The 24321-nt window shown below is 44.7% G+C and overlaps 1 protein-coding gene and 1 long non-coding RNA gene across 3 annotated transcripts in view; one reads left to right on the forward strand and one right to left on the reverse strand.

Moving 5' to 3' along the window:
- The window catches only part of LOC138283768 (uncharacterized), a 337826-nt gene that overhangs the window by 310741 nt on the left and 2764 nt on the right, over positions 1 to 24321 (reverse strand). The window lies entirely within an intron of this gene.
- SLC1A2 (solute carrier family 1 member 2) overlaps positions 1 to 24321 on the forward strand; it is a 266017-nt gene that overhangs the window by 41486 nt on the left and 200210 nt on the right. The window contains exon 2 of one of the 2 annotated variants that reach the window (XM_069221836.1): positions 4468 to 4563. The exons of the other annotated variant lie outside the window; for it this stretch is intronic. Coding sequence (XP_069077937.1) covers positions 4468 to 4563 — 96 coding nt within the window. The remainder of the gene's footprint in view (positions 1 to 4467; positions 4564 to 24321) is intronic. 2 annotated transcript variants of the gene reach the window in all.

The raw sequence follows: 24321 nt of genomic DNA on the forward strand, positions 1-24321 counted from the left end.
GCAGCAGGCACATTAACCTTCTACGCTACCTTATGGCGAGTCAAAGCTGCCACTAGACAAAACTCCTGTCTCTCTCCCTAGCAGGAACATTAATCACAAGAGATATCTTGACATTTAGCACCTCCCTGAGGTCAGCGCCCCCCCCCAATCCAGGTCAGCACCCGGTACAGCTGCACCACTCGCACCGTCCTAAAGCCAGCCCTGCAAAAATGTACACTTCTTTGAAGGAGGCAAAGTTGTGGAGTCAGTTTAAGAACTCTCTCAATTTCTACCAATTTTAGAAGTGTGCTGGGCTGCGCAGCACACATGCAAAGTGGGGACAGAATGAAAACATCGTTTGTGTACCAAGGGCGACTATGTTGACGTGGAAAATAGTGTGTTCAGGCCTCACACTTTTACCTCATATTTAAACCACTTCTGCACCAGCTGAGAAAGGGTCGGTAAATCTGCAAAAAGTGTGGATTTCCAGGGAGGAATGTGCAGAAAAACTGTGTTTAATGTCAGTTTTTGATTTCGCCTCATTGTCCCACTTTTTCCTCTTGCCTCTTGCCTCTTTCCTAGGGCACAGACAAGGTGGCGAGGGAAGCCATTACTATTCTGCCTGTGCAAGGTGGGCTTTTGGATACGGTTATAAATAAAAATATTAAACGTAGGGGGGAAAGGAGATTGTGGCGTGAAGTGGTTGAAAATTCTCGGGTAAATTTATATTCTGCGTTAATGTACTTTTTATTTAACCACATTGATGTGCTTGTGATACAAATCACTTGTGTAGCTATAAAGTACATAGACAGCCTTTGTGTAATGTTATTTTGTGGGCCATCATTCATAAAGGAAAGGCAGGAGCGGTTTGCGGTGCTTAAAAGGGCGGGGTGGCACATGCACACGCCTATGGATTAGGACTCACTTAAACTTTTAAAAAGAGATATTTTGACTTTTGCATGTTGGATTTTTTTGTTGTTTTGCTCTTGTTTTACTCTGATAAATGTGGGCTATCTTTAAAACTGGTGTGGAGTATGTTTGTGGTGTTTTCACAGTTTTACTGTGTGTGTACAAATACTGTACACATTGCCTTTGAGATATGCCTGACTGCTTGAGCCGAGCTACCAAGGAGTGAGCAGGGGTTGTCTTAGCTGTTTGACTCTCTTACCCTGACTAGAGAGAGGGTCCCTACTTGAACAGGGTGCAAGCCACTGCCAACTAAAGACCCTATTTCTAACAATGCTCACAAAACATTTGTTTCATCCGTTTATCTTGCTTAGTGAGTTGCTTCAAAGAGGATCTAAAATGTCTGTGATCCTATTCTGATTAGATTTAGCCATTGCTGGCCAAGTCAAAAATTATTCTGGTCTTGCTTTCTCTACTAGAATGTTGCCCTGATGTTCTTGCATTTACCAAATCTTCAGAGAAGGCAACAACTTTTCAAGTAAGTCTTGTCAGTTACCTGTTTGGAATGCTCTCTATTTAGCCGGAAATTAACATTTGGGAGGCTGCATGTTCTATGGACTCTTGCATCTCTACCACCCTTAGTGATCTTTCCTCCCTTTTTTGTGAAGTAAAGGCAATCACATATTTTCCCTCTCAACAATTTCTTATTAAAAACCATTTAGGTTTAGAGGGATTTCTTAACTCGGCTCCACAAGTAATTGAATGGCAGCGTGATCAGAGAAGCTGTTTGCAATGATTAGTGCATCTTTCTTAGGGATATACTGAGACGTTTAAAAAAATCTACACGTGAAGCAGAAATGAATCTTTTAGAAAAACATGTCTGTTGGCTTACAAAAGGATTATCTACCCCAAGGATATGTTAACCCATATTATGATTTCATAAATTAGATTCATTTATTTGTTTTTTGTTTGAATTGGTTATTATCCTTTTCAAAGGAGAATTCTCCAGTTATCTGTAAACAATGAAGTCTCCTGCACGTACATAGGGTCCAGTACAAAGTTTTAATAAAATAATAAGCTGTTGTAAAGTCACATCCATCCTCCAGAGGGCTATACTGTACATGACATTGTACATTAGAGGGTGCTCGAGACATACATATCCATACTGTACATGGCATTGTACATTAGAGGATGCTCGAGACATACATATACATACTATAGGTCCTCTGTAGACCAAATCTCAAGAATAGGCGATACTTATCTGCATCATTCAAGCCATTGGCATTACAAGTACCCTGTCATTTTCATAGTCACAAACACTTCCGGGGGCAGGTCTAACAGCTTGGTAGTTTCTTTGGAGAGGCTGATCTTTGCAACTCCAACTGGCCAGAGTACTTCAAAGCACTGGACTCTAAAAGTGCCCTCCTCCAACTTATTGCATCGCTTGGACTCCTCTCCTATCCTCAAGAGAGGAGATGTGCACTGCTGGCTAAGTTGTGGACCTGGGATCTGATCATGCATTACTTTACTTCCAAACGGTGTGATCCTGGGCAAGTGGGAGTACTTGGAAATAGGCCAATCCCAGCATTACATTTGATATTAAAAAAACTAAGACATCTACGTGACATCTCTTGGTCGCTTGCTGACTTGTCCATACTTTAACAGCTGCCTCCCCATTTCCATCCCTTCTCTGCTATATTTGTCTCTCTGACACATTTCTGGACTTTATGCTCTCCAGTAAACTTTGCACATAGTGCTTAATTTGTAAATAAAAAAGTTCCAGTGCCCAAAGCGCTCCTCTAAAACATGCGGCTGCTGCAATTAAAGGTGTGAGCATGAAATACTGAGGCAGCGAAATCCCGAAGACATCTCGGCCTCTTTATTCCATTTACAGCCACTCCCTGTCCCTTCGCTCACTCTTGCAGCTTTCTGCTTTCTCTCTTTGTGGCTCTTTTCCGTTTGTTTTCTTCCTCTGTCTTTCCCATATGTGTCTTTTGCTAGCAGTAAATGCTTGAGGCAGAAAAATAAGTGCCGGCCCTCAAAAATAAGTGCTGGTGCCGCGCACCGTAAACTACCAGTTCAAATTAAGCACTGGTCGAATGTCAAAGGTCTGTAAACCGTCTGCCTTCTGAGTAGACCAGATCATCCAGTGTAAAGTCAGGCGATCCGGATTCATGTCACATTTTTCAGGATAACCCTTTCTTAAGTAGAGGATTTTCCCGTAGATGCATTGAGTCAGAAACCTCCTGGTGCAGATGGTCGAGAGATAGCTCTGCTGTCCGAGGGAGATAGTCATAGCTCCTTATTTTCAATAGTGATGGAACCCGTAAAGAGATTTTCTGTCCATTTATAGGCAAGCTGGGCACAGTCGCAGTCCTTTCATACTTCACGTGATGTTCCTCCTCATAGCACCTTTGTATCAACCCAAAAAGCTGACATTGTCTTACATTTGATCCACCCCCACCCCATCTGCCCAATTGTTGTTGACATCTCTCAGAAACGTACACCAATCACAGACACATGTTCCCTTTCTAAATCCATTTGAAGTCAATTATTCTGTGATAAAATCGGGTACATCATTTTTAGAAAATGATGGCTTAATGCTATCTAAGTAGTTCTGACAGTTCTGAACCTCAGTACAGGTCTTGAACATTAGAGGGCGCTCGAGATACACGTATCCAGACCCTGCAGTGAACTCCCCTGATCGCTCGCTTCACGCCTGATGCTCCGCGGATGCCACAAGGGCCCCCGGCGGGAGCGATGATTGAACGTGTGTGTTTGTAAATTTCATTATGGTAATATTCTGGCGGGCTGCCCTCGCCTGCCCCCTCCCCCCGCTCCTCCTAATATCCTGCAAACGAAACGGTCTCGGCTTCTTTTTTTCCATTTCTGTCGAATGCCACTGCCAGGGGTGCTCCAAAATAAGGAGGTGTGCAGCTGTGATCCTCTGCACACGGGCCCAGTGAGGCGGGCACGTGAGTTGCGAGGCAGGCGTCAACCCGCTGCGCTGCCACCTCACGGCAGGCTACGCAACTGGAATCAGGGCCGGCCTTGGGCATGGGCGAGCTGGGCACAGGCACGGGGCGCCATACTCCGAGGGGCGCCGCAGGGAGCGGCCTGTCTTAATGCCACGCAAAAGCAGCTCGACCAACCCACTTGCTTTCAATTGGTCCTTTAAGGACTTTGCAATGAGCCCTTAATGTACCTCAGTAAATTATGACCGATGATCAGTTTGTTGCAGAACGTACTGAGCTCCACCTGTAATTCCTTACATTCAGGAGGAAACCCAGATCTGGAGGTATTTACTCAGCTGGTAAATACAGCACCCCGCAGGATCAGTACTTACTGTATTAGGTAAATACCTCTGACCCACTACTAACCCAGCCGTCAGTGGTAACTAAGGAGTAATGTTGTATATATTGTCGCAAAAGTCACACTGCTCAGGTGGATGTTAAAAAGAGAAAACACTTTGCAAACATCATAATTCCCAAAGTTTTTCAGAACCGTTCGCGATGATAATTACACCTATAGATAAATGTTTGCATCGGGACACTTTTTCATCAAACCTTCTGGTTCAAGCAGATGCGCTGATGGTGGCGGAGGAGGCGAGAGAGAGGTGTGTGATGCAGGTGAGACGGCGGCCTACAAACCTCTGCAACCGAGCCAGCTGTCAGTTCTGTAAGTGTGCGCTCTTTACTCTGAATCCCTTTGGAGTATGTCTCCTGAAGTTGTATTTTGTGCAATCATAATTGTGAAAGGAAGACTTAGACTGAAGAGATAAGAGTTTTTTAAAAAAAGCACTGGCAAAACCAATAGGTCTTGCTTATGAGAGCTATTGGCTTTGTCATGTTTTGTAACCATGCTGTACAGTAGCGCGGCCGCGGTGCAGCATGGCTAAAACAAACGAAATTCAACATGATATAAAAATACTACGGCGCGACCAGCTTTAGCCACGTCAGAGCCCTTTATAAAATGTTTAGCTGGGTTCTTCATCAAACCAACACGGAGGGGGAGAGAGGGCAGGCGAGAGGTGATGAGGAGCAGGGACAACGGAGGTTGTAGTGAGAAGCGGTGAGCAAGCAGACGAGCAGGGTGGGTGTGGGTTCAAAAAAAGTGTTTCTTTGGCCAAATGTTGAGGTTTGCAAAGGATTCTGGGTAACAGAAACTGGCGAGAGCCCCACAAGTCACCCCATCTTGGATTTTCCTAGGTGTCTAGTTTTCAAAAATGCACAGGTTAGGTAGGGTTCCCTAGGTGCCGGCTGAGCTAGAGGGCAAAATCCACCGCTAGGCACTTTGCAAAAAACAGGTATGTTTTCTTTGGGAAAATGTGATGTGTCTACATTGTGTTTTGGGGCATATCCTGTTGCGGGCGCTTGGCCTACCCACACAAGTGGGTTCAAACAGACTGACAGTGGAGGTTGAGTGGGGGGATTCAAGCAGATGGACGACAGAGTCGGGTGGGACGGGCTGTGAGCAACAACAAGGGCAGTGGAGAGTAGATGGGAGGGTCTGGGGTAACCACACGGTAAACGGAGAGTGAGTGGAAAGGGGTGAATCAACCAGACAGACACTACATGGGAGAAGTGCACGAGAGAGACAGCTGGAAAACATGCACTTTTGAAGAGTGCTGAAAAAAATAACATAACATGCAAAAATGAGCAGTGAAATGACACAAGTAATGCATCCGTGCTCCAGGGGAGAGGCAAACACACGAAGAGGAAATAATTCTACAGAAGCGTACAAAGTAAGAAGCAAGCAAATGAGATTGACAATGACGCCAACCAATGGTAAGCAAGGGGAGGCCTCTAAGCCCTCTAGAAGGTAACAAGCTGTCTTGCAAGAGATTGTGCATGCGCTGTCGTAGGCGAGACCTAAAAGTAAATCAGGCCCATCCCTATGGCCTCTGATGCCCAGGAAAGAAGAAAGTATGAAAGCAAACAAAACTTTCATTTTTAAAGACAGTTTACTCATTTTGCCAAAACTGTGCGGACCAGTCCAGGCCTAGCACATCTTAGTAGGTCAGTAGTCTCATTTTTTGGGTGAGGGTTGGGATTGCCCCTCGGTAGACTGGTTTGCACATGGGTATAAAGAGATTCCTGACATTAGATTGACTCTTCCCCAGCCCTTCAGTCCTGTCATCCACCGTGCCGCTGAGATCCCATGAAACTGAAAGCATCACATTATTTTTACAGGACACATTGGTTAATCAGACGTGATTCTATGACTAAATATAACTGATCCTCCGCCTGCATCATAACTAGTCTGGAGAACTTCTATTCAGGTGGAGCCGAGCATCGGGCAATTCTGCGGCAGCCACCATTTTGGGTAAGTGGAGTATTGCTGACTGACCCTTGGGAGCGGTCGGTTAGCAGCGCTGGATACCGTCTAGGGAGCTCCGCTGAACGTAGCGCCCGAAAAATCTAAAATGAATCTTGCAGACCTGCCAACTTAATGAAACATTTCACTGTGTGAAGTGGGACGTGGCAGTGAAAGGTGCGGGGCCTTGTGTCGAGAACCTTCTGTCAGAGGCACTTCTGCCCACCACCCTTGATTGCTCCCACTCCAAAAAGCACACAAACAAAAAAAAAAGAACAAAAGCTTGCTGAGGCTGTCACCACCAATGCACTGGGGTGTTTTAAAACTACTTAATTGACATTGGCTATTCAGAGCCTCTAAAAACAGCTGAAAAGCCTCCGTTCCGCAGTGGTTTTCAGCTGTTTTCCTTCCCACCGTGTCGTATCGCTCCTCACCGGGTGACCGTTTGAAGAGTGCCGATATCGTGTGACACACAGTGGCCTTGTGAGTTGGCAGGTTTGATTTTGTTTTTCAAACACTCTTTATTGGACTCCCATTGTAAACATTACCCAGATAAGAAGACTGTTGTGAATAGATGAGCTGACTTTCTGCCTGGTTAACTAGGGCAACATCACAAAATAAAATGATGTACGAAGTGTTGAAACTATTCAAACACTCACCCCCAGTCACAGATCCGGGTTTAATCCATTGCTATTTTGCTCACCACGTCACCCCAGTTTGGACCCAGCCATATGCAAATCAGTCTTGAATCTGCTTCTCATGGGAACAGTCCAGCCCGAACTACGAAGCCAGGTCCTCCCTGGACCGGAAACAAGCATCTTGGGACCGGTTTCGGGGTATCACCCCTCATCAGCCAGGCTAGCTTGAATCCAGTGGTCTAGCAAGCAAGGGACTCATGTCTGGACATATCCTAGCCACTTAGGGCACACATGGAAACATCACAAAATAAAATTATGCATGGAGTGTTGAATCTTTTCAAACACTCACTACCCAGTTACAGATCTGGGTTTTATTGCAAGACTTTAAGTCCAGATTTAGCCCAGGCGCAGCAAATAGCTAGCTTTCATTCTATGTAGCACTTGCTACCGTGGTTTTTAACAAACTTGTTTTCATTTTATTCAGCAGGTGGTACCACCGTTTTTACCACTTTGTAGGACAATGTGTAATAGATCACCATATCACTGAATGTAATTGTTCTCAATTTGACAGCCTCTGAAGGTTGAATACATAAGTCAACTCTGCCAAAAAACATGACCGTGTGTCCTGCAACACAAACCTAATCTGTAGGCCACGCATAAGTGCACACACCTCACTGAGCCACATTGTCACCAATCCTGACTGCAGAAATCTTCGTGCCATTAACGCCTGAAGATCTCAATCTGTTTTCAGTTGCTGCACTGAGTGCCAAAGTGATGTGGGAAAAAGTCTGTCTCTTTATGCAATATAATAATTTATTATAGTGAAAGCTTCAGCCCCACTTCTGCTTGTTCTAAGCACTGTAAGTAAAAGTGGTTACTTGTAATTTAATTGTGCTTAATTTACCGACCTCTGAAGGATGGAAGGCTGAGTCAGCCTAACCAGGATTCAGGCCAGTGGCCTCCAAATCACTGCATCTCTCAGCAGCGAGTGTTTAACAAACTGTGACAAGTAAAGTTAAAGTTCCCTATGCTAGCTAGTAACTGCAGCATACAGTTGCAACGCATGCTCTTTTTCCTTGGAAGTGTCCTCCTTTTGTCTTTTCTCTCTTTCTTTCTATATAGGTGATCATAGGAAATTGGGTTACTGGTTGAGGGGGTTGAAAACCTATTCGTGCAGCAACCACAATTCTTGCCCGATATTTTCAAAACACAGGGCTACTAACCACCCCTGTGGAATCTATCAGCACCCCAAGCCACGGTTGGAAGAAAGCAACAGAAACAGAATGGCTCAACACCCTCAAACTAAACTACCCAGACCCCACCAACAACCACACGAATGACACAAACAACTTCAACAACTGGATCACCACCTGCGCCAATACCCTTGTTCCCCTGAAAAAACACCAAACCCGAAAGATCCAACAAACAAGCCAGCTTGTATAATGCTGACCTCGGAGAATCCAATAGAGTTTGCAAACAATTCAAAGATAAATTGAGACCCACTGAGGAACCATCACAAGAGACACCTACAAAGTCGAACTTAAACACCATCACCCTCAAGTGAAAGAAACCAAGAAAAAGGCCATGGCTCTGAGAATCAAATGAAGCTCCAACAATTGCAAGGAACTTCTCACCATCATCAATGAATTCACCAACCCAAAGCTGCAACCAACACCATCACCCCTACACAAGAACTCTACAACAACCTCTCCAACTTCTTCCATGAAAAAATCACCAAGATCTATAGCAACTTCAAACCCCAGCCAGCCCCCATTGACCTTCCCAGCCTGCTTTTCTCATAAACCAAAGACTACTAACTGACAGCATGGAACCCTCTAACCATTGAGGCACTGCAGCAATAACGCAGACAATCCAGTCAGTGGGGGCCGAGAGACAGCTGCCCCCACCAAATCTACAACTGGGGAAGAGCCACAATCAGCGCTGCTCTGACTTCCATCATCAACACCTTCCTGAACTCAGCTACGTTACAGATAGCTAGAAACATGCTGAAGTAAGCCCCCCTCCTCAAAAAACCCTCAGCCGACCCTGAAGTACTCTGCAACTACTGACCCATCTCACTGATCCCCTTTCCCACCAAAGTAATTAAGAAGACCATTAGCAGACAACTCTCTGACCACCTAGAATGGCACAAACATCTGGACGCATTGAGGATGCATTGGGCGGCGATGCAAGGTCGGGCTTCGAGGATGCGTGCAGCGGTGCTTCCAATGAAGTCATCGATGAGGCTGGTGATGCGAGGGCCAGAATTGTCATCAAGGATGCCATTGAGTAAGGCTTCCGATGTAAAGTCCTGAAATGGGGATATGTCACACAGATGTTGTTCTGATGAGCTGCAGGCTGTGATAAAAGATCGTGCGTCAGAGATTAATCACCGAGCAGTGGTTCTGATGCAGAGCTATGAGGAGATGCATCATGCTGTATTGGTTTTGTTTAAGAGACCAGAGCTTGGCTGGCAGAGCCTTTTCTGCTCATGAGAGGCTCTGATCAGGAGGCTAGCCAACTAGCCCTTGAAGTCACTCTGGAGTTCCTGGGTTACAGATGTAGGTTCAGTCCTTCTCATTCAGAAAGGAAGCCAGCAGAATAGCAGTCCTCCTTCCAGCAGAACAGCACAACAGTCCTCCTTTTCAGTCTTCCACAGGTCCAGATGTGCAAGGAAGAATTGGGTCTGAGGGTCCACTATTTATCCTTGGTACCAGCTTTGAAGTGGGAGATGTTTCTAGATGACATCTCTGGCCAGTATCGCCAAAACCCATGGACTCAACATCATATCCTACGCTGACAACACACAATTCATCTTCTTCCTCTCCGAAGACACCACCAGTACTGAGACCAACTTCCATAACTGCACGACAGACAGAGCCAACTGGATGAAGGACAACTTGCCTGACGGTCAACACAGACAAGACAGAAGTATTGTTCATCAGAAACAAAAGTTCGCCATGGGATGGATTGTGGTGCCCCACAGAACATGGACCTACTTCTACCCCCGCTGACCACACTAGGAACCTAGGCATCATTCTGGACAACAACTAACGATGACGATTTAGGTCAACTCTGTCTCCTCCTCCTCCTGTTTTTTCATCTTCTACATGCTTTGGAAGATATTCAAATGGCTACTCCAAAGCTCAAGACGCACCATCATCCAGGCCCTCATCTCCAGCCGACTGGACTAAGGCAAAACTCTCCAGGGAGGGATCCTAACTCCCCTCCTCCGATTACTACAAACCATACAGAACACTGCAGCCGGACTCGTCCTGTATCTCCATAGATGAAGCCCCATTACCCTGTACCTCAGGGAACTCCACTCGCTCCATGTACAGAAAAGATGCCAGTTCAAGCTCCTAACCTGCACACAAGAACCTACACAACAGCAGACCCGCCTACTTGAGCCACCAGATGAACTTCCATCAGCCTGCTAGACACCTCCACTCAGCTTCCCTTTCTCTAACTTTCTTCCCTGCCATCTGACGGAGCAGATGCAGAGGTCGTGCTTCCTCCTCCCTAGCAGCAAAGACATGGAGTGTGCTACCCTTTCAGCCCCTGACCTCCCCATCTCTTACAGAGTTCTGAAAGTCCCTGTAGACATGGCTATTCAGCTAATCAACTGGACCCTGCCAGTGCCTGGATACCTCACAGGTGATAAGAAGCGCTCTACAAATCTAGTGATAGATTGATTCATAGAACTGCAAGTGATAAAAGGGTGAGACTGCATCACCAGGTGTGATGTATGCACACAGACATGGCACTGTGCTCGTGGATTTTCCACACTCATAAGTGGCACCTAGCAGAGTGGACTCTCCAAACTCAGTGTCCGAGTGATTGTCAGGAAACAGAAATGCAAATGAGATGAAGACACGGTCGTGACTTTGTGGGTTTTCACGGGTATTTGCAATGCAACCAGTTACCTTCACTTCAAACATACTTTAAAATGAGGCAGGTATTGGGGCACAGAAACTCCTTATTTTCACATGGGGTGTTGGGGAAGAAAAGACTTTTCACAGGAAATCATTTTCTTCAAAAATGAAACATAAAATACAAGTTTTAGAATTTTCTCTACTCTCTTAGCCCATGGCATGGATATTTTCAGTAATGAGTATACTCTACACACACAGGCTTAGGAAAAGCAGGCGTGTGCCAGCAAGAGGTGCCAGTTTATGTGCTTGTTTGGAGATTATGAAGCGCATGGCTACTCCAGGGGGCTTCCCAGCACTGAAGAACCAGACAAAAGCATCAAAAGAGGGCTGAACTAATACTAAAAAAGCCAGGTTTTGGCTGTTTTCTAAATATAGACGCCTGGACTGTGACATAGATGAGAATGAAGAACCTTGCACAGTCTGGCGGCATGACTGCCCCTTTCCCCTCGTCTAAATTTAGACATACCTGCCAGATTTGCTCCGCAGGATCTCAGCTCTCTATTAGGAAGGTATGCTTGATGAAATGTCTGAGGTACAGCGGGCCAAGCCTGAAAAGGCTCGAGAGGTGGAACAAAGCATCTTAAATTTGAACCTCTTCTCAGTAGGGAGAAGGTGCACAGCTTCAAGCTGGCCGGCAACAAATTGGCACTGAGGCAGATGGAGAAGCAGCCTGTAGGTGCTTAATAGATGCCTGAGTGGTGCCCAGATATTAAAGGTTCCTGTAACGCAGGCGAGACATGATGGTTGCTTAGATTACCGTGTTCTGAAAATAGGCAAAGTCCAAAGAAACGTTCTGAGGCATCTCAACAGGCCAAAACATCACCAGACAGTTTGTTGCTTTGAGCTTCCATGGTCAGATGTGCATCCATCCACATTTCAGGATTTTGCACCATCAGCCTGGCCTGAGGAAAGGCGGCAAGATTCTTTGGCCGTCAGCTGGGTGTCCGTAGATGAGGCTGGTTACATACAACAAGGACTTCATTCTCCCCATCCATTGAGCCGTCGGCAGTTCTATCCCATCCAGTTGGATACTGCCAATAGCTTCTCAGCTGTTGGGGGAGCTGCCTTGTGCATGTGAATGAGAGATAACCAGCTGGGTGTAATCAACGTATGTGAGCAACACGAAGGCAAAGGGTTCCACTAGATCTGCAAGCGGGTATGCATAAATATTCAAAAGAGTTGGGCTTAGGGATGAGCCCTGAGGAACTCCACAGATGATAGGTAAGGATTATGATAGTTAAGGGTCATCGTGAACTTGAAAAGAGCAATTTTCCAACAAAGAAGTGAACCAGCTCAGAGCTATGTCTCTTATCACACACGCATGAAGGCTTCTGAGCAGTATTGAATGGGAGCCTGTGTCAAAAGCTGCGATCGGCTCAGGGAGGATGACTGCAGGTGTGCCACCCTGATCCAGGGTCCACTTAAGCTCTTCTGAGACTGCCAACAAGGGAGTTGCTGATTGATACATTTTTCAAGCATCTTCGTGAAGAATACTAGAAGGGAGATTGGCAGATAGTTGTCAACTTTAGAGGCATGTAGTGTAGCTTTTTTAAGCAGAGGTTTCACTACTGCATGATTCTAGACACAGGAAATGCTGGATGTAGACCTGGATAGATTTAGAAACTCAACCAGCCATTGACTTTAGCTCCTGGTGGGATCTGTAGGTCATGAGTTTGAATACTCACAAGGTCAACTCTGCCTTCCATCCTTCTGAGTTTGGGAAGTTGGCTACCATTACATTTGGTAATCATAACGTGTTATTTCCAGTGCTGGGAAAACTGTGGGATGAACACTATGTATAAGAAAAACAAATTGTTATAATACCAAAAATGTATGTGAATACTAATCATTTCCTGATGTAAACTGCGAATCAATTGCTAATCTCTGAAATTCACATCTCTGTGTGTTGGGCCCTGGATGGACTCATTTGCAGTATCCATCAGGAAACAACAAACCTAATAGCAATTAAAACATACTTTGTGGTATCTCACAACTCTGTGAGGACTTGTTGCTGAGTTTCAAATAAAAAAACATTGTGACTCATTCCTACACAGCCAGCAGTCATCCCATACTCCACACATCTACCCTACTTTAGGCAACATTCAACTTTAAATCTATACAAAAGGAGATGAGTAGGTGGTCTTCAGAGATCACAGCACCCAACCCACAAGGTGGACCCTTGTCCTGCTAACATGCAACAAGTTTCTCCACTCTGGCATCCTCCATGTCCAACGTGATGAATTCCCTCTTAACAGCTGGCCATTCCCTGGCCAGTTTAAACTACCAATCATCTCTCTAATTTCAACAACAATTCACAAATAATACAACAACAGAGGGTTGAGGGAGGTGAGGAATAATTAAACGAGGAAGAAAACATGAAAGGAAATAAGTGGAAAAAGGTGGCAGGATGGAAGGGAGAAAAGAAAAATGAAAGAATTATTGGACAAAAGAGTGAAAATTAGGGCTGTGCAAAATTTGCTTTCACATAATTATAGAAAATTTCCATCAAATTACAAGAAATAACAAATCCTCCATTTAGTGCCAAAAATTGGCATGAAAAGTGTCCTTATATCAATTTTTGACACTCGGACGCATTGTGAGCTAAATTATCGCTCTCAAAAATAAAAGCATTGCAAACAGCCACTCGTGTTCTGTTGTCCCTGTGTGTTCATGGTAAGTTTTCACCAGGAATGGTGTGTAATTACACCACTCGGCGCAGTGACCTCATTTTGGGAATTTTGCGTCAGAAGTGTAACAACAAATTGTCGGTTATGTGAATTACGCCAGCAAAATTTTAATTTCCCACAGGCCTCATGAAAGATAATTGAATGGGAGAAAGGAAGGATGGATGGATGAGTGAAATAATCCATAGGTGAGACGGTCATTAAATGGAAGCACAAAGATTAGACAGATGGGGAAGGGTGAAATGACTCATTTGTGAAAGGATGAACAGATACATGGTCAGATTGCTGGGTGGATGTATGAAAGGAAGGATGTACATATGAAACGATGGATGACGAAGGGTTGGTGGTTGGATGGGTGAGTGGATAGAAAGGTAAAGAGATAGATGAATGCATGATTAGAAAGAAAGGTAAAAAAGAAGGATGGCTGGAGGGTAAAATGGTGAAGCAAACTATCCTAAGGAGGATTATGTTTGCTTGCTCTCTGTGCTCAGTGTGATTAGAGGTATGGTTCAAGCTTTTTTTGCTTAATTTTCTGGCTACTTCCTCGGGTCCTCTCCTATGACATCTTATAAAGTTAAGACCCTGGAGCTCTTCTTCAATCCAAACCTTTTATTTTCCCCTCAAATCAGTGCTGTTGTTCAGTGTGTCAATATGCAGCTTTCCAAGCTTTGGAAAATGTTCCTACTTATGAGGTTGACCTAACAGATTTATGATTGCCAGGTGATTAGACTAATGCAATGAGAATTATACCGGCCTTGCAAACAATCGTATAGGATACAAATAGTTCAAAACGAGAATGCCAGGCTGTGCCTGGACTTGGGGTGACATGATAATGCCAGGCAATCCCTGAAATTACTCCCCAGGTTCTCTGTGAAGTCCAGATTTAAATTCAAGGCACTTTGAATTTCCCTTGGGACCTTCTGGAATAAAAGCCATACAAAAGGTGGCCCCCCGTTATATTCTCATCCAGAACCTTCGATTGTTATGTTTATATCCAATCACTCAATGCACCTTCAAATGGCAGAAACCTTGTGGTTGCTCCCTGGGAGCTCCAGGCCCCAAATTAAGGAGCATCCTGGATCATCCTGAACCTTCAGAGCAGAACCAAACTACCACGGATTCAGGAAATTTCTTAAAGTGGAACTCTTCAAGGGGTAATTTGAGTGGATGCTTTTCCCTACCCTAGTGATCGAAGAATGTTCGGTATTGATTCTTCCCCCATGCTGTTATACACTAACGCCCTGTGTTTTATTAAATTAATTTTTTTGCCTACATTTTCTTCATCTTTCCTTACCCTAGTGATTGAAGAATGTTAGGCATAGATTCTTCTCACATGTTGTTATATGCTAATGTCCTGTGTTTTTAAAATTTATTTTTGTTGGCTTAATTTTCCTCTTCTTTCTGTATGTTTTAGAGACCTGAAGTTACAGTGAGATGAAACCCAGTTAGTTATTTACAAAACACCTTAATAAAATAACAACGAAAGGTCTGTTGGGGGTTTCCATCCTGGGAAGTGTGCGGGATGTCATAACGACTCCTGGGAAGGATCTTAGAGGTGGCCCTAAAGAAAACCCCTTGTCGGATTACATCTTTACAGAAAACTAATTGAATTAACTTCCTAAAGCATCTTTAAAAAGTGTAGAAATATTTCACTTTTCAGAAGGTCTTTATCTTGACTGGTAGTGGTGAACACATTTTCACTAATTTGATTGGTGTGAATTCTAGAGGACCAGTGTTTGAAATTTGCCCTTTCTACAGGGTCAAACCAGAATGTTTCTTTCTGATGCTAACACCATTTGTTGTTCGCCATTGGATCTGCTACCCAACGGTAAAGTGCTTGTGGCCTCCCTTTTAAACACAGTAACATTGACATACACATGATTAGCCTAAATCTTCATTTGTCTACTTATACGTCACCCCTGTGGAAGGCCTTAAAAATTAATAGACCAGGGTAGAAAAAATTAGGAGATGTGTATTTAATGTTTTACATTTCCAGGCATTGAAACGTTTTCAAAGTTGTTTATCTTTGTTGCAAGGCTGACTTCCCATAGACTAACATTGGTTTACCCTACTACATTAAATACGGGCTAAATTCAGTTTGGAAGAAGCTAGAGCAATATTTTAAAGACTCATTTTACTAGTAATTTCAAATCCAACTCAGTGGTAAAGTCGGATTATATATTACTGTTTTGGAAATAACACTTTTAGAAAGTTGTCATTGTTCTGCCTAAACTTGAAAGGCTTTACTACCACTGTGCCAGGGTCACCTGACCCCTTATGGCTCCCCTGGGGTGTATGTATATTGCTCTGAAAAGGTGGACAAAGGGTCTAGGTGTGGGGTGGCGTTTCCCTTCCTTTAGTAGGATGGCGTGGGAGCTGGGCCTATGATGTGATTAACTTCATTAGGACGCCCCTGTTGTCAAAGGCGGAAGCATCTAGCACCTAGGCTTGCCCCTTCTTTTGTCCAGCTAGCCCATGGCTCCAATCACAGTGGGCCAGTTTTTGACATTTACAGGAATAGGTCTTCTGGAGGTCTACATATAACACTTGGGGTGCACTTCAAAGGGACGAGGACAGGATACCAAAACAGCTCTTGTATATTCACTGTCTGGCTACCCTACTGAAAGGCCATCTTTTGTTCTACAAGTCTTCTGTCTCTGAATTTCTTGGAGGGTACAAGGACAGCTTTAAACTGGATTTTGGTGTTTGATGTGGCAGAACACAAAGATTACCAAAGTATATTCCACACAAACACCCCAGAGTCCACGTTTAGTGCGGACAAAGTCTTGCACCAACTTTAAAATGCCCAAAGCATGTAGGGTTAGCCCAGAAACCTTTACTCCATTATTTAGGGCGTGTCGTGGGATCATTCCCACCAACTAGCTTGTGCCAAGCATAAATGTGGAATATCCAGGCATCCACTTAAGAACATTCTCTGGACCTGAGAAGATCAGAAGTAGGATTGCCTTTTTGTCTGTAACCTGAGAAGAGCCCTGAAGACTGGACCTACTTTCCCTCTTGTTCCCAGGACAAAGAGGTGGACTCCAAGGGCCTGATTTATACTTTTTTAGCGCCGCATTTGCGTCATTTTTTGACGCAAAAACAGTGCAAACTTAGAAAATTCAATTATATTTTGTAAGTTAGCGCCACTTTTGCGTCAAAAATTGACGCAAATGAGGCACTAAAAAAGTATAAATCAGGCCCCAAGTGTCTTACGGCTGACCTCCTGTTAAAGCTACAGGGACGCAACAATGTTCTTTTTCTCCAACTGGTCAGAACTGGACCCTGCAGTGGCCTCTACCTGGCAACCTGGGAGTGTCTTAGTCCCCCCCTATGGTCCTAGGGCTTTAGATGTGCACTCCTGTGATGGATTGGGACTTCAACGACTAAAGTCAGAAGGTAAAATCTTTGAGCAGGACAAATCTGGTGGGTGTACCTGACGTGTGCTCCTTCGTGGTCAGGCTCAAACTGTGTCTAGGTCCTATTCTACCACAACCTTTGGCTATTATTGGAGCTTTGTGCCTCTTGGCGCCATTTTTACTTAAACCTTTAATAATTCATAACCCCTGTTCCTCTGATTTTTGTTGTTTTGCGTTTTGACTTCATTGCCGTTTTAGTACTGGGTGAATACTTAACACACTGCATTCAAGTTAAGCCTGACTGTTTGTACCAAGCTACCAGAGGGTTAAGCATATGTTTATTTAGCGGCTTTTGTGGTTCACCCTAAAAAGGATTGTGAATATTCTTTGAGGTGGTTTCACCCCCCCCCCTCATCTAATACCCCAATTTCTTACAACCTGCTATTAATAGTCTCTACTAGATCCTGGTCTTGGCCTACAGTGAGCTAGGGTACAGCATGGCAGGGAAAGGGTAAAATGCTTACAGCCAAATGGGTAGAATCTTGGTGTGCACATCAGAACCCCATAGGTGCTAGCCAATTCCAACGGCATATTGGAACTGTTTATTGGCTCCTCCCAGTGTCTATCGGTTTTAGTTGATATGTGTACTTATACCTCCCAGTGTCTATTGGTTTTACTTGATATGTGTACTTATGCCTCCCAGTGTCTATCAGTTTTAGTTGATATATGTACTTATGCCTCCTGGTGTCTATTGGATTAAGTTGATATCTGTACTTATGCCTTCTAGTGTCTATCGGTTTTAGGTGATATCTGTACTTATGCCTCCAAGTGTCTATCTCCCGGTGTCTATTGGTTTTAGTTGATATCTGTACTTATGCCTCCAAGTGTCTATCTCCCGGTGTCTATCAGTTTTAGTTGATATCTGTACTTATGCCTCCAAGTGTCTATCTCCCGGTGTCTATTGGTTTTAGTTGATATCTGTACTTATGCCTCCCGGTGTCTATCAGTTTTAGTTGATATCTGTGCTTATGCCTCCTCGTGTCAATCAGTTTTAGTTGATATCTGTACTTATGCCTCCCGGTGTCTATCTCCCGGTGTCTATTGGTTTTAGTTGATATCTGTACTTATACCTCCCGGTGTCCATCGGTTTTAGTTGATATCTGTACTTATGCCTCCTGGTGTCTATTGGTTTTAGTTGATATCTGTACTTATGCCTCCTGGTGTCTATCGGCTTCAGTGGAAATCTGTTCTTATACCTTCCGGTGTCTATTAGTTTTAGTTGATAACTGTACTTATGCCTCCCAGTGTCTATCTCCCGGTGTCTATTGGTTTTAGTTGATATCTGTACTTATGCCTCCCGGTGTCTATCAGTTTTAGTTGATATCTGTACTTATCCCGCCCGTTGTCTATCGGTTTTAGTTGATATCTGTACTTATGCCTCCTGGTGTCTATTGGTTTTAGTTGATATCTGTACTTATGCCTCCTGGTGTCTATCAGTTTTAGTTGAAATCTGTTCTTATACCTCCCGGTGTCTATCAGTTTTAGTTGATAACTGTACTTATGCCTCCCAGTGTCTATCTCCCGGTGTCTATTGGTTTTAGTTGATATCTGTAGTTATGCCTCCCGGTGTCTATCAGTTTTAGTTGATATCTGTACTTATACCTCCCGGTGTCTATCGGTTTTAGTTGATATCTGTACTTATGCCTCCTGGTATCTATTGGTTTTAGTTGATATCTGTACTTATGCCTCCTGGTGTCTATCAGTTTTAGTTGAAATCTGTTCTTATACCTCCCGGTGTCTATCAGTTTTAGTTGATAACTGTACTTATGCCTCCCAGTGTCTATCTCCTGGTGTCTATTGGTTTTAGTTGATATCTGTACTTATGCCTCCCGGTGTCTATCAGTTTTAGTTGATAACTGTACTTATGCCTCCCAGTGTCTATCTCCTGGTGTCTGTTGGTTTTAGTTGATATCTGTACTTATGCCTCCCGGTGTCTATCAGTTTTAGTTGATATCTGTACTTATCCCTCCCGGTGTCTATCGGTTTTAGTTGATATCTGTACTTATGCCTCTTGGTGTCTATTGGTTTTTGTTGATATCTGTACTTATGCCTCCTGGTGTCTATCAGTTTTAGTTGAAATCTGTTCTTATACCTCCCGGTGTCTATCAGTTTTAGTTGATAACTGTACTTATGCCTCCCAGTGTCTATCTCCCGGTGTCTATTGGTTTTAGTTGATATCTGTAGTTATGCCTCCTGGTGTCTATCAGTTTTAGTTGATATCTGTACTTATACCTCCCGGTGTCTATCGGTTTTAGTTGATATCTGTACTTATGCCTCCTGGTATCTATTGGTTTTAGTTGATATCTGTACTTATGCCTCCTGGTGTCTATCAGTTTTAGTTGAAATCTGTTCTTATGCCTCCCGGTGTCTATCAGTTTTAGTTGATAACTGCACTTATGCCTCCCAGTGTCTATCTCCTGGTGTCTATTGGTTTTAGTTGATATCTGTACTTATGCCTCCCGGTGTCTATCAGTTTTAGTTGAAAACTGTACTTATGCCTCCCAGTGTCTATCTCCTGGTGTCTATTGGTTTTAGTTGATATCTGTACTTATGCCTCCCGGTGTCTATCAGTTTTACTTGATATCTGTACTTATACCTCTTGGTGTCTATCGGCTTTAGTCAGTATCTGTACTTAACCAGTAGAAGTCCCCTGCACATTCTGTTGATGTTCATTGTCCAATGTCGAAACCACATCCTACAGCTAGATTCACCACAAACGTCTAGGAATGAGGCTAATGTTGACACTCATGCATAATGTAGAATCCAGTTGTCACTATTAGAGACTGGCAATGCATATTAAAGCATTAAGATATATTGCATGCCCAAGCACCTCACGCACTGGTGGGGGGATGGGGGACTCCCCGCCACCTTTCTTTAATTAAGATGCAATATTGATGCACATGTGGCCTATTACCAGAGCATGAAGCACCCACTCTGCCGTTTCCATGGAAATTCAGTGTTACCTGCATCTGGTTCATTACTTGCATCTTCATGAATTATTCATGTTTTTTCCTTTGAAGATCCATGCTTTTCCACTGCATACAACAATGCTGCTAGTATCTGCTTGGTTGATGTACCAAACGTTTAGCAAACGCTAAATATAAATATACACCCATCCATAATATTAGAACAACTTTTCACGAACTTTAAATGCCCTGCACCTGTTCTTGAATCCTTACGTTGTTGCGTATTGTATTTGTATTTTTTAGTTGAAGCAGACTCTCTTTATGTTCAGATCTATAAGAGGTCTTTATTACGCACAAAATCCAGTATAAATATCTGGGGTGTTAGGGCTCTATTGGCCTTTAGGTATTTGGTTTGTGTTTTAAAACCATGCCCCAGAAAATAAATAAAAATCCGAACGTTACTTTTCGTATCACTGATTGCTATTCTCTCTTCTAGATTTCGTACATGTTTCTGTCCATGGAATGACCTCACCGACTGTCTCTGCAGCTTTAATGCACATTTAGGGGGTTATTCTAACTTTGGAGGAGTGTTAATCCGTCCCAAAAGTGACGGTAAAGTGACGGATATACCACCAGCCGTATTACGAGTTCCATAGGATATAATGGACTCGTAATACGGCTGGTGGTAAATCCGTCACTTTTCCGTCACTTTTGGGACGGATTAACACCTCCTCCAAAGTTAGAATAACCCCCTTAATGTGTTCCAGATGCAAATATGGACACAAGCGTCTGAAGTATTTTTCGACTCGATCGTTGATCCTCAAATTTTCATTTTTTTACATCTTTGTTCCATTTTTTTTCTCCCTAGCAAGAGTCCCAGCTTCTTTCTTCCAGGTCCTGCTCAGTCCTGGATTGCGCACTAAAACTCGAAATCCTGAGGGCTTCCGCCACATTACAATCCCTAAAGTGGCGGCAATTCAGCAGATGGGTTCTAATCTAGGTTTTTATCTTACTCCAGAAACTGGAGCGATTTTAGATCCTCCTAACTTAAAATAAGGCTCCTACTCTTTGAATATGCTTTGACTATGGGCTAGTAAGGTTTGCTTTTTATGTGCATAAACAACAGGCCTAATAAATGAAACAGGATCCACTGTTAAGTCCAGAACTTGGCAGAAGCCCTCCTGAATGAAGGAACCGATTGGGTGGTTACGCGGCATCCATCTGGACTGGACTCTCTTAAACACTGAAATACAACGGAAGCCATCTCTGTAATAAGGCTCCTTGTTAGCACACTGTTTGTGCCATCATGCGCCAACATTTGTCGTAATTGCTCCTGGAGGAAATTTAAGCTAATAACGAAATTGCCGCCTCCAAATGAGCTACCGTGCGGCAGTGACGCTGTGCTTCGTGCGAATCACGAGCTCATTGTGTACGGTAATAAAGTCTGGTAATAACTGTGTTTAGCGATTGTGGCTTCCTTGCATAGGGTGAGTCATAGCCCACAAAAAGGCACAGAGCATCCCCTTGGGTGCCTAGCCAATAGGATCTCCCTTCAATGCGTAGCACCAGACGCAGCAGCTCTTCTCCATAAACCACCATGGGCCTACAATCAAGAGCCACTGTGGGTGGGTCTCCACAGAACACGCTATGAACTGGTCCAGAAGGGGAGGTTCTCCTCATGTGAAATTTGGATTAAGAATTCAACATCTTTCCGTGGGAACAGCTGCAGGATGAAACTCACCGTAGGAAGAGTCGATGTAGCGGTGAAGGAAGATGAACAAAAACCTATTGCATCTAAAAGACCACTAGTACGACAAGGAGCCAATCACACGCCAGTGCTGGCAGTAAACGAAAACAAAACCCTTGAAGGTTGAGGGAGCAAGGCTACACAAGGCAGCATCAAAATATTTAGCTTAAGGTCAAAATGAGGGAGGTTACAGTGACCAAGCAAGTCACCCTGAAAAAATGTTGGGATCAGCTACCAGGATTCCTTGAGACCCACCTGGTCTTTGGTAGGGCAGCATTCCATGCTTGATGCCCGCACATTGCCAAGTGGAACACCTTGGACAAGGGCACTGACAATGCCATGAGAAAGTATTGGTCATCTCAGCAAGGGGTTAAGTTGGCCTTCAAGGATGGATGTCAAGCGCCCTGGAAAGCTCCGTAAGTGCTGGTCGCCACCAAGATCTGGACTCCTAGATGCACCGGAAGCGGGTCTTGAGAGTGATGCAGCGAGCTGAGTGAAATGTGTCAGCAGCCAATGAGCTGCTTCCTACAACCCTCCTCCCAATTGCGTTGCTTCCCCTCACCAGTGCTACTTTTTTTCCAACTTGGGGAGGAAAACATAAAGAAAAAAACGCTTATATTATTTTGTAGGCACTCGGTTAGTGCACTAGCAAAATGGTGTGGCTGGTTGTGTCATAAGCTTTGTAAAAAAAAAAAAAAGATACTGCACAGCATAGGGAATGCTGCATAGCATGGCTAGAACCATTGTCAAAGCCAATGGGTTCCAATGGTAAGATCCATTGGGCTCTCCAATACTTGTCGTTCATTGATGTTCAATATGGCATGGGCAGTACTTAATTTGAGCAGTGGTTGTAGATGAAACCTATTGGCACTCTTTTTTGGGGACCCACACTTATTTTTCCACACAACACACTCCTCTAGAGCACGAGTGAGAAAACAAAGCCAATAGGTCTCTCCTTTGGGACCTACTGCTGTGCAGCAAAAGCTTTTGACGCAGATGGCTTTGTCTATTTTGTAGGTTCCTGCACCGCTCATGGTTTTTTCTCTGTTTAGGTACCGATCTCCGTTGGATCGATAAACAAAATAAATGTGAGAGTGTGGGGAGGAGAAGCAACAGGAAAGAGAGATATGTGGAGTGGGGATAGGCGACAAATAGGCAAGAGATTAACAGAGGGAATTACATGAGGGGAAGTGTAACCTAGGGGATGGGGATGAGCACGTGGGTGACAGAGAGCAACACGGAGAGCAGAGGGCGAGACGTACACAAGGAAGACAGCTGGAAAATCATGCACTGTTATGGAATGCTTACCTGAAAAGAAAACAGCTGTGCTTGAAAAGCAAGCAGGGGGATCATAGAAGCCAGCCAATCAAAAGTGATAGTAAACAGGGAATGCTCATGTAAGGGACAAACACATGATTTATAACTTGGGACACAAATAAGGTGCAGGCAAATGAGAGTGACAGGAAAGTCAGCCAATGATAAGCAATTGGTGGGCTCCAAGCCCCGGTAGGTTCTTGGTAAGCCCACAATGGCCCTCATTATGACCCTGACAGTCTTTTACCGCCAAGGTTCATGTGGCGGTAGTACAGCCAACGGGCTGGCAGTACATACTGCCACATTATGAGATTGCCGGGTTGGCTGTCTCTGACCTGGCGGCCCACAGTGTATCTCCCCTGGCATTATAAGCAGGCCTACCACCATGGTTTTTGTTGCGTTAGCAACCCCACAAAAACCATGGTGGTAGGCCCTACCGGTGACGGGGAATTCCTTCCCTGTCACCGGTAGGTGGCTCCTCCACCCCCCCCCCCCCAATGCTCACCTGATGGCCCCCACACCCCTCCATCGAAACTCACCCCACCCTGATCCAAACACACACACCCCACCCCTGACATTGACTCACCCCCACCCCTGATACAAACTAACACCCCCACCTCCCATACATGCACACACCCGCAGACACGCACACACCACACAACTGCTCCCACCCCCCACAGCCCCATCCCCACTACAGTCACAGCACCTCTCACCCCACCCCCCTCCCCACATACACGCACACAGACACCCACATGCACCACGCATACACCCATTCACTAACACTGGCATACACGTAGTCATACACACACTGGCATACACGCATTCATACACACACTCTCACATTCATGCACACACTCAGACTCACACACAACACCCCCCACCCTAACACCCCCCCACCCCTGTTGGAAGCCCGACTTACCTCGGACATGGATGGTCTTCCGGCAGGGAACAGGAAGGGGCGCTGCTACCGCCAGCAGCGCCCACCAGCAGAACACTGCCAGGCCGTATCACAGGTCATGATATGGCTGGTGGCATTCTACTGGCGTGGCGTGGCAGTGCTGGTGGTAGCAGCGCCAGCTTACCGCCATCCGCCAGCATGAGCTCAGCCGGTTTTCCACCCTTATTGTGGCGGAAGTCAGGCAGTGCTCGTAATATGGCGGACTGATGGTAGCCGCAGTGGCGGTATTTTGGCAGCTGTCACTGCGGCGGTAGGTGGTATTTACCGCCAATGTTGTAATAAGGGCCTGTATGTCTTGCGACAGGCCACGCATGAGCTGTTTAGTAGGCAAGACCTAAAAAGTGGCAGGAAGGAGGAAGTGAAAGACTGAAAAACTGTGACAAACGTGAAGAGCAGTGAAGAAAAAGCCTGCATGTTTGAGACAAAGGGGTAAAAAGGCTGTATGGTAGTGGATTAAAGAGCTATGAGGTAGAATCAAGACAACGCAGCCTTGGTATTGGCAAGCCCGGCATCCGACAG

Source organism: Pleurodeles waltl, chromosome 3_1 (genome assembly GCF_031143425.1).
Source record: "Pleurodeles waltl isolate 20211129_DDA chromosome 3_1, aPleWal1.hap1.20221129, whole genome shotgun sequence".
NCBI classification, from domain to species: domain Eukaryota; kingdom Metazoa; phylum Chordata; class Amphibia; order Caudata; family Salamandridae; genus Pleurodeles; species Pleurodeles waltl.